At 34.8% G+C, this 11792-nt stretch overlaps 1 protein-coding gene across 1 annotated transcript in view; it reads left to right on the top strand.

Moving 5' to 3' along the window:
* NALCN (sodium leak channel, non-selective) overlaps positions 1-11792 on the top strand; it is a 367606-nt gene that overhangs the window by 41828 nt on the left and 313986 nt on the right. The window contains exons 4-6 of the mRNA XM_017861705.1: positions 939-1022; positions 2524-2663; positions 2755-2883. Of these exons, the coding sequence (XP_017717194.1) occupies positions 939-1022; positions 2524-2663; positions 2755-2883 (353 nt within the window). The remainder of the gene's footprint in view (positions 1-938; positions 1023-2523; positions 2664-2754; positions 2884-11792) is intronic.

Raw genomic sequence — 11792 nt, forward strand, 5'->3', positions numbered from 1 at the left:
TTACCAGCTTCATCCATGTCCCTTCAAGAAACATGAGCTCATCCTTTTTTATGGCTGCACAATATTCCATAGTATATACGTACCACATTTTCTTTATCCAGTCTGTGATTGATGGGCATTTGGATTGGTTCCAAGTTTTTGCTATTGTGAATAGTGCTGCAACAAACATATGTGTGTATGTGTCTTTATAGTAGAATGATTTATAATCCTTTGGGTATATACCGAGTAATGGAATTGCTAGGTCAAATGGTATTTCTGGTTCTAGATCCTTGAGGAATCGCCACACTGTCTTTTACAATGGTTGAACTAATTTACACTCCACCGACGTGTAAAAGTGTTCCTATTTCTCCACATCCTCTCCAGCATCTGTTGTTTCCTTACTTTTTAATGATCGCCATGAAACTGGCGTGAGATGGTATCTTATTGTGGTTTTGATTTGCATTTTTCTAATGACCAGTGATAATGAGCTTTTTTTCTTCTTCACTTTTTAATCAGCTTGAAGTGAATGCCTTGTTAATTTTCCTACTAATGGTGCTAAACCTAATAGTTTTAAAGACCTTCCTGTTGACCACAGTGTGCTCTTGGTTCTTGTAGACAGGGAGCTGGCTTAGGACCTACATAGCATATTTGGAAGAATGGCTTCTGGTTCTTTAAGTGTTCGAATTTGTGTGGCTGAGAGAAAAAAATGTGATATTTTCCCTTTGCATGAATTAAGTATTTTACCTGCAAAGTTCTGCAGTTGCTTGTCTTTTATAAAATATTTTTCTTATAAGTAATGCTACTTAAAATGCTAAACTTATTCCTTGTGAAAGTCTGTTCTATTATGATACAAAAATTGTAGATAGCTTTTATTGAATTAACATTTGACATTTTCCTCCACAGATTTTTCTTTAAAATATTTGCTCTCCCTAATAATGCCATGTAAAATTTATTTTTAGGGGGATAGTTCCTATGTGAAAGATCGCTGGTGTGTTTTTGATGGATTTATGGTCTTTTGCCTTTGGGTTTCTTTGGTGCTACAGGTAATTAAATATTTTTTAAATTACAAGGGGATATTCTCCCAAATGGGAATTATTTTGCTTTAAAAGTCTAAATAGAAATATTACAAAATATATATCAAATGTGATTGTGTAACTGCCTACAGCATTATGTTTATTTTATTTTTATTTTAACAGATGTGATTAATCTGTTTACACTGACATATTTGAAATTTGAAAAATTAATTTTAATTGATACATAATACTTATATGTATTTATGGGGGACTGAGTGATATTTGATGTATGCCAGGTGTAATGATCAAATCTGCATAATTAGCATTTATATCACCTCAAACATTTTATTATTAGAAAAGTCAATAGCTATAATATCTTAATTATTGTCAGTTACATTTGTGAATTATTTCTCAATCAGAAATGAAAATCAATACTATAGAAAATTGTTAGTATTAATCAGCTATATATATTCCCTGAAATGAAGGAAACAATGTGGGTTTTATTTCTATATTTGTAAATAAAAAATCGAACTTAAAAATTTAAAGTCTAGTCTTCTCATATTTGGATGGGTATTAGCCAACATAAAATACTACATTGCAAATATTAAATGCTTTATTATAAGAGATGGGGAACATACATTAAAAAGGCTTACAGGAGAGATTCGATTGGAAAATAAGTAGAATTAATTTCCGTGCATTCATTCAGACATGATTTTGCCTTTTAATTCAACTAAAGTTACTATATTCTTTTGATTTTATTTGATCTGTTTTGATTTGATTGTGGTAAGAACCCCTAACATGAGATCTACTGTTTTAACGAATTTTAACTGTACAATAAATTATTGTTAACTATGGGTACGATGTTGTACAGGTCTCTAGAGTTTATTCATCTATTCTTTATTTAAAAATTCAGAATTCAAAACTTCACAGACCGTTCTGCCAACTCATCATAGTGTTTGTTGATAAGCTTTCCTTTCTTATTTTTATAAAGTTCACCTTTCCCACAATTTAATTTCATCACTCATATATTTTTTAATCAGCTTTCTCAGGTTGAATCGTTTCTCATATTAATATGTCCTTTTCCATTGAATAACTATTGTGTGATTGACAAACATTTCTAATTATTATTTTGCCTCTGTTAGTAAATAGTGTTTCATAATTTTAACCCTTTCTCTATTACTTTGTTCTAGACATTCAAAAGCCTCCACCAAAGAACATTATTAATGAGAAAGACAGCATACTTATTTTATATTCTAAGTTGGCACTTCTTGTAATTAAAAACTGTCTTAATGAATGAGACAGGAAATGAACAAGATTAATGATGTTCTCATTAGTTTATGTATTTGTCTCTGTTAAGATAGCTATAGATTCAAAACATACTCAAAAGGAAGTGGATTTTGGTGGAAAATAATGTAGGACTAAATTCAGAGCAGAGGTGCACCTACTTATGCTGCTAACATCTGTATATTCCATGAGTATGAGCAATGCTAAGGGAAAATCCGACCTCATTTACCCATCTTTTAATTTGTAGGTGTTTGAAATTGCTGATATAGTTGATCAGATGTCACCTTGGGGCATGTTGCGGATTCCACGGCCACTGATTATGATCCGAGCATTCCGGATTTATTTCCGATTTGAACTGCCAAGGACCAGAATTACAAATATTTTAAAGTGAGTGCTACTTTACAGTAAGTTAAGAGGAAAAGTTTATGAAGATTTTTCGTAAGTGTTATGTACTTTACCTACTTCTTTTTTTCCCTAGGCGATCAGGAGAACAAATATGGAGTGTTTCCATTTTCCTACTTTTCTTTCTACTTCTTTATGGAATTTTAGGAGTTCAGATGTTTGGAACATTTACTTATCACTGTGTAGTAAATGACACAAAGCCGGGGTAAGTTTATCTATTAACTACATTTTAATCTGGTTGATTAACAAAGCTATCTCTGTAATTTTCATGAGAATAACCTCTGTGTCAGATTTTTCAAACAGTGTTTATGTCCTCTTTGTTCTGTGTCTCTGCTTCCTCAGTATTGTTTTGTCCAATTTTTATTTTATTTTATCTTATTTTTGAGATGGAGTCTCGCTCGGTCGCGAGGCTGGAGTGCAGTGGTGCTATCTCAGCTCACTGCAACCTCCGCGTCCCAGGTTCAAGCATTTCTCCTGCCTCAGCCTCCCGAGTAGCTGGGACTACAGGCATGCACCACCATGCCCGGCTAATTTCTGTTTTGTCCAATTTTTAAAGACAAGTATTCAAAACAAGACAGACTGGAAAATGTAAGCTGGTGGGAAAGTAGATTAAGCAAATGCAAAGTATACATTTAGAAACCTTTCTCAGTGTGGCAAAATGGGGAATGTGCTAACAATAACAGAAACCTAAAGCTTCACTGAGGAAGTTTTTCATATTAGAGTGAGTTACATGTTAGGAAAAAAACCTCATTTTTATTATTATTAACTTTGGTCATCATTCCCTAAAATAGTTTCCCAAATGATTATAACATTGTTTCTAGACAAAACACTACATACTATCTGTTGCATTTGTCCATTGTGGAGTTGGTGGGTAAGATAGAATGTATGTACTTCAATTACCTATTATGTATTATGCAATAGGGCACCTGCCTCTTCTACTTGGCTGATCATTGTAAATATACAACTCCAGGGATGTGATGGCAGGAGAGAGCAGAGTGGGATGTTGGCCCCTGGATGGTCCAGAAGTGTCCCATTAGGTGTTGGCTAGATATAGAGTTTGGGGTTCCAAGCATAACCCAGAAGTGCAACAGATATGATTATGCCAGATTTCAGGGCAGCAGGGATTGGGGATAATACAACTGATTTTACACCTTGTATTCAAATCTTCACATAGGAATTTGTATATTTATAAATGAAGAACTCATCCATAAATTACCAATTGAAAAAATCTTGATTCAAATCATAGAAATTAGATTTAAAGCACTTTATAAAATTCAAAAAGAGATTACAAGCAGCCATTCCTCTTCAAAATATTTTTAATGTATCAATATCTACTTACAAACCAATTGGTTATATAAGGATCATTGAGTTTAAAAATACTGAAAGGGTTATGTTGTGTTTTCTGCACTTGGAGCATTTTTTTCATAAAGTCTATGTATATATATACAAAGTAGATAAACCACAAATAAGTGAATATCTCTGTGAGTATAGACATCATGATAAACTTGACTCAATTCCAACACTTTATTGTATGAGTTTGCATCAATTATTTAGGTTATTCCTCAGTGAAGTGCATTAACAACAGGACATACTTTCTAGAGGTATCAGCAAGAGTGAATGAGGGAATGAATGTAAAGACAAGCAAAGTGACCAGCACATAGTAAAGGCATTCACTGTATGCTAGCCATCATTACTTTGTTGTCATAAAGAAATATGTGGCCGGGCGCGGTGGCTCAAGCCTGTAATCCCAGCACTTTGGGAGGCCGAGGCGGGTGGATCACGAGGTCAGGAGATCGAGACCCTCCTGGCTAACACGGTGAAACCCGTCCCTACTAAAAATACAAAAAACTAGCCGGGCGCGGTGGCGGGCGCCTGTAGTCCCAGCTACTCGGAGGCTGAGGCGGGAGAATGGTGTGAACCTGGGAGGCAGAGCTTGCAGTGAGCTGAGATCCGGCCACTGCACTCCAGCCTGGGCGGCACAGCGAGACTCCGTCTCAAAAAATAAATAAATAAATATATGCATATATATATATAGCCTGTCATTCTCTGAGTGCTTTGTAACTTTCTGGCACAATCTGATACTCCAGGGTTACCTTATGCTTTCTTTGCTCTAGAATCAACCAATCCCCAAGCAGCTCTAGTTCCTTTTAGTAAAGANTCACATTTATAATGGTCATTTAATTATTAGTCTCTCCCAGAAGTATATTTAATAATTGAATTTCTAATTCATGCACAAATAGTATATGTATATTATGCAACTCCTAATAATTACATAATGTACTAAAGACTAAAAGTGAATTTAATTGCTTGCTGTTGCACCACCCCAAAGAATGTCAACTCCAAAAGGGTAGAGATTTTGTTTCCACGTGCTTTTAGACCAGGAGGCATGTGCAAGTTTCTAAGAAATTAGGAATGAATGCAGTAACTTCAAAAACATCAGTATAATTTCACTGGTTAAATGTTAAACAGTAAAGCATTACCTATTAGTCAAGGCCTTAATTAATTTTATTTTATTTTATTTTATTTTTATTTAGAAGGTATATGCATGCATCTCATACCTACTTAGAAATTTACCTTAGGGGGCTGAGCACAGTGGCTCACACCTGTAATCCCAGCACTTTGGAAGGCTGAGGCGGGTAGACAACCTGAGGTCAGGAGTTCCAGACCAGTCTGACCAATATGATGAAACCCCATCTCTACTAAAAATACAAAAATTAGCTGGGCATGGTGGTGGGCACCTGTAATCCCAGCTACTCAGGAGGCTGAGACAGGAGAATTGCTTGAACCCAGGAGGTGAAGATTGCAGTGAGCTGAGATTGCACCACTGCACTCCAGCCTGTGCCACGGAATGAGACTCTGTCTCAAAAAAAGAAAGAAAGAAACAAATTTACCTTAGGTTCACCTAAGTGTGGACAGATACCATGCCTTCCTTGATTATCCATAGAATTATGTTGAAGTAAAGATCTCATTTTTTCTTGTTTTAATATAATTTTATTCTTGCATGATGTGAGTGAATAATCTCCTCAAAATTATTTTTAAAAGAAAAACACTGTTGCTACTAACCCCACTCCCACTCTTCATTATTGTTGTTCAAAATAGCCTTGGAAAATAACTTTTTGATAACCATTTTCTGGACATATTATTATTTTCCCCTACTATTGAAATTGTGTCTCTACCCACTTTACTGAGATTTTGGTGAATGTAAAAATCTTTACATATTTATTATATATGTCTTGAGGGAACTATTTCCTTTTTCTGTCAGAATTAAATCCAGAGAGTAAGTTGTTGCATTTATTATTCTACTTTCTGAAAATTATCATCCTTCTCAAATTAACTTGTGTATTTCTTATGAGGTACTCCCTGAAAATTATGATCCTTCTCAAATTAATTTGTGTGTTTCTTATGAGGTAAGGGTCAAGATGTATTCTTAATTTAGTGGTTGGAGTGGACATCAATGTCTTAGGAGAAGCTTTCAGTATTTCTGTTAAGTGGGATGTGAGCTGTAGAGTTTTGAAAGTGAGGAAGTTACCTTTAATTCCTATGGTGCTAAGAGTTTTTAATCATTGATGTATGTATATTTTGTCCAGTGCTTTTCTCTTTTATTCTGTTAATGTACTGAATTACATGATGGATTTTTTTAATAGAAGCTAATCTTGCATTTCTGGTATATTGCTAATTTGGTCATATTGTATTCCTCTTTATGCCTTGTAAGATTTAATTTGCTAATGTTTTGTTACAAATTATTGCATCTTTGTTCACAAGGAGCATTATTTTTAGGCTTTTTTAATTGAAATATCTTTACTAGATTTTGAAATCTGGGTAATGCTGTCCTCATAAAACAAGCGGAACATGTTTCCAAGGGTTAATATAAGATTCATATTCTTTCTTTCTTAAATGTTTGATAGAATTCATGAGTAAAACTCAGGGCCTGAAATTTTCTTTGTGAGAACGTTTTTCATTACAAATTAAATGTATTCAACATACAGAGCTATGAAGTTGCTACCTTTCTTGTTCTGTTAAGTTGGTAAATTTTGCTTTTCAAAGATCTTACCTATTTTTATAGATTGTCAATATTGCATAATGTTTATACAAATGCCCTCTGATTATCTTTTAAACATGATTATCTTTTTAACATCTGTAGAATAGTGGTAATAAGTCATTTTTTTCCTGACATTGATAATTTGTATCTTTCTCCATTTTTTCATGTCTTCTCAATTGTATTAATCTTTTCACACACACACAAGAATCTTTGCCCTATTTAATGTTTCCTGTTGTTAGTCTGTTTTTCACATTGATTTTTTATCTTCATTATTTCCTTATTTCTGCTTTTAGTTTTATTTTCTTTTCATATTTCATAAAACGAAGGTATATAGGCATCTTTTAACATTTTCTAATACAATAATTTAAAATATAATTTTCCTCTAAGCATTGTTTTACCTGCATTTCCAAAACGTTAATATGTTGTATTTTTATTATTATTCAAGTGTCTTCTAATATCATACGTGATTTCTCTTTTGGCCCATAGGTTATTTAGAAGTGTATTTTTAGAAAGATGAGATTTTCTAAAAATGTTATTTGGGAGCATAAGTTTATTCTGTTGTGGTCAGACAATAGTCCCTGTGAAATTTCAGCCTTTTGAAATTCATTAGGAATCATTTTAAGGAGCATTATATGGTCTAAATTGGTGAAAATTCCATGAGAATTTGAAAAAAAGAAAGTTAAGTCTGCAGTTTTTGAGTATAATATCTATAAATGTCACCGAAGTCAAGTTGGCTGATAATTTGTTCTAGGTCGTTCTATCCTTCTTGGTTTTTAAAATCAGGGTTGTTCTATCAATTTCTGAGAGAGCTATTCAATTTTCTACACATGAGAAAAAATTTCAATCTCTCTTATTTTGTCAGTTTTGCTTTATATAATTTTCAACTTTAATTAGGCGCATAAAGTGTCATTGTATCTTTCAGATGGGCTGACCTTTTTATCATCATGAATTTTGAATTTTTTTCCTAATTAGCTTCTGGATGCCAGAGTATATGATGGGTCAAGAACATGACATTTCAAATTTTTCAATAATCATAACTCTAGAGTAATTTATAACTCTAAAATAATTTATTTTTATTTAATCACCTTTTATCTTATTAACCAATCTTTTTTTTCCCACAATTTCTTAAGTGTGCTTTAGACCATTCCTGGATTAACAGTAAAAGGGAGCACATGACAAATTCTTAGTTTTAGAGCATGGGCTACACAATCCTGAGCCCAGCGTGGTGGTGATGAAATTAAGCCCATTGCTAAGAGCGTAAATGAAGAAGAAACTCAGTAATAAGAGAGCATGGACCAACTAGTTAGATGCCCTAATCAGCAACTCTCATTCCACTTTCAAATCCTTGGAGATTTTGTGTGTTTTTTAAATAAGTGAATCAAATGGTGCCTACCAAATTTATTTTGTCCTCTGCATCAGTGCGTGGCATACAGCATTAATGATGAGAAGAAACTAACTCCCATAAGCTATTTTGGGGGGGTAGAGGATGGTACAAATATTACAACTTTACAACAAATATTACAACTCTGTTAAAAAAAAAAAGTTGATCAGGCTGGGTACAGTGGCACAAGCCTGTAATCTCAGCACTTTGGGAGACTGAGGTGGGGGAATCACTTGAGCCTAGGAGTTCGAGACTAGAGTTAGCTATGATTGCATCACTGCACTCCAGCCTGGGTGATACAGTGAGACTCAGTCTCTAAGAAATAAAAGAGAAAGAAAGAAAAAACCTTGAACAGGCACCTGTCACATCTCTCATTTATTCCACTCCAGGTATTAAACCAAAAGAAATAAAAATGTATGTCCATACAAAGATTTACACATGAATGCCCACAGCAACTTTATTTGTAATACTCCAAACTGGTGACAACCCAAATTTCCGTCAACAGATAGATAGATAAACTAATGATGGTATATCCATATAATAAATACTATTTATTAATAATAAATAATGGATTATTGATGTATACAGCATCTTGGATAAATCTCAAAATAATTATGATGACTGAATAAATCCAGATTTAAAAAGATGACGTATTCTATGATTCCATTTATATAAAATTGCAGAAAATGCAAACTTATCTTTAATGATAGAAAATAAATCAGCAGTTGCCTAGTGATAAAGGTTGTGGTGGAAATAAGGGATTACAAAGGGGCATCAAGAACCCTTTGGGGTTTATTGATATGTTCATTATCTTGACTGTGGTTCTGTACATGTGCCAAAACTTATCAAACTGTACACTTTTGTATGTGCAGTTTATGTTATGTCAGTTGCACCTACTAAAACTGCCTAAAATGTCTCAGTGTGAGGGAGAAATCTAATTTTTCATATGGTTAAGCAATCGTGCCTGCACTATTTATTGTGTGCTATTACCCACTGAGTTAACTTCACCTGTCTCATTCACTAATTCCCCGTCTATACATGGATCTGTTCCTCTGGGGCTCCACTGTGCTTCACTGGTCTATTGGACTATCTCTTTACCAATATCACACTCTGAAAGTCTTTCAAATTATGGTCTAGCTTTATGCATGGGGTCGTATTTCCAGCTTTAAGCTTTACATGGGCTCAAGACCTGGTCTTCCGCCTCATGTGGGCATTAAAACCCAAGCTCTTGGATACTGGGTACCTAGCTCCCATTTGTAACACTATGTCAACTCATGTTCCTTCCTTTCATACTCATTTACTGCTTTCCTTCCTAGGTTTTGACATTTTGGAATGCATTTTTTTTTATTGTGAGCCCAAATGTGGAGTTTTTAATGTTATCTATTTGTTTGTAGTGGAGGGAGTTGAATTTGGTACAGTCCGTCTTGCGAGAACCAGAACTCACATTCATAGCTATTTTTTTCTATTTTTCTCTAAGATCCTTGAGGATACATATGGGAAAGGGGAAGAGAATATTGTGTTATATTCATCTTTTTATCCTTACTACCTAGTATCCTAACACAGAATAAATAATTAGTAACTATTTATTGAAGGCATGGTTGATAACATTATATTTAGACAGACAATATTAACATGATGACAAATTGATAAAGAAGATGAAATAAAAAAGAAACACAGAGAAAAGTAAGTTATTAAAAGCAGGAAAGGAGAAATGGCTAAAAAATAGGAAAACAAAGTTTAAGCAGAAAGAAGCAGTGAATTAGTTCATATACAGAGTAAGAAAATTGAAGCAAGTGTTGAGTAAGGGAGTTGACTCTGTGGGTGAGGGAAGAGACAAATGCATGGAAGAAAATCTGTAGGTAGTTTTTTTTTTTTTTTTTTTTTTTTTTTTAGTGTATGTAGGCTGTAGAATATGCCTAGATTGTTCTATGAGTGAATATGAAAATGGATAAAGATATTGTGTGGGTTGGAGACCATAAATATGGAGATGAAGAACAGGGAAATCTTCTGGATAAGAAAGCAGCTGTGTAGTACTGCGGGGGGTACAGGAGGCTGGCTTCAAATTACTGTTTTATTAAAACCAAGTCAGAATGTGAGAGTTATAAAACTTGTAAATGCAACTAGAAGAGTAGGCATTATGCTGGCAAACCAAAGCTCATACTGGCACATAAATGATCACAGAAATTGAGAACAGATACACGAATGTCTTCTGAACTCATGACCCTAGAGTTGCTTCAGTGAGTATTCTTTGCTAGTTCCATGCTGTATTTGGTACCAAGAAAAGAATGATACTGAAAAAATGCATTAAAACATGCCTTGTGATCTAAATATTAGCTCCAGCTCATTACTGTATCCCAAAAATAAAGTTCACCATGAAAAATTTCATAAATGTTGACAGAGTGCTTAGTTACCTGAGACATAGCCATTATGGTGAAATGGCTGCATTTTTGTCTTTCCCATATGTGTAAAACCTGCCTAGTAGCATACACACACACACACACACACACACACACACACACATTTATTTTGTCTTCTTTTTATGTGACTCTTCGTTTACTATTTGAGAGGAAAATGCTTAGCTAGCCACTTGGTAGTAATGTTGTTCATAATCACAGTTGTTATAGCTTCGATGATTCATTCAGGAATCTAACAATAATATCTTTTTTGTTGTTTTTTTTTGAGACCGACTCTCACTCTGACACCCAGGCTAGAGTGCAGTGGCATGATCTCAGCTTACTGAAACATCCATCTCCCACGTTCAAGAGATTCTCCTGCCTCAGCCCCCCGAGTAGCTGGGACTACAGGTGCGTGCCACCACACCCGGCTAATTTTTGTATTTTTAGTAGAGACAGGGCTTCATCATGTTGGCCAGGCTGGTCTTGAACTCCTGACCCCAAGAGATCCGCCTGCCTCAGCCTCCCAAAGTGCTGGATTAAAGGCCTGAGCCACCATGTCCAGCCTCATTTTAAAACAAAATTTCAGTTCAGTATTACTGCATTTTAAAGCCCCACACGTAAGCAGAAAAACTGTCAGCACCACTTCACCATTACTATTAGCCCAGACATAAATTTAGTTTTACTCTTAGAGACTCAAGAAATATTCAAACTCAAAATAAAACAGAAAATGTTCATTGATTTGAACATTTTTAAAAACTTTTTTGTTTCCTTTTGTATCCTCTAAACTACGACTTTTTTAAAAAAAGAAATTCTGTCATTTGGAATAACAGGAATGAATGAATCTAGAGGACATTATGCTAAGTGAAATAAGCCAGGCACAGAAAGATCAATACTGCATGATCTCACGCATATGTGGAATCCTAACAAGTTAATTCATTGAAGTAGAGTGGAGAATGGTGGTTACCAGGGTCTGCGACGGGAAGAAGATGGGGCCGCAAGGGAATGAGGAGTTGCTGATCAAAGGGGACGAAGTTTCAGCAGGAAGAGTAAGTTTTGAGATCCATTGCACAACAGGGTGACAATGGTCAATAATAATGTGTTAATAATAATGCATTAATAATGGTTAATAATGGTTAATAATAATGCGTTTCAACATAACTAAGAAAGTAAATTTTAGCCAGGCGCGGTGGCTCACGCCTGTAATCCCAGCACTTTGGGAGGCCGAGGCGGGCAGATCACGAGGTCAGGAGATCGAGACCATCCTGGCTAACACGGTGAAACCCCGTCTCTACCAAAAA

This window comes from Rhinopithecus bieti, unplaced genomic scaffold (genome assembly GCF_001698545.2).
Source record: "Rhinopithecus bieti isolate Rb0 unplaced genomic scaffold, ASM169854v2 scaffold_2254, whole genome shotgun sequence".
Lineage (NCBI taxonomy): Eukaryota > Metazoa > Chordata > Mammalia > Primates > Cercopithecidae > Rhinopithecus > Rhinopithecus bieti.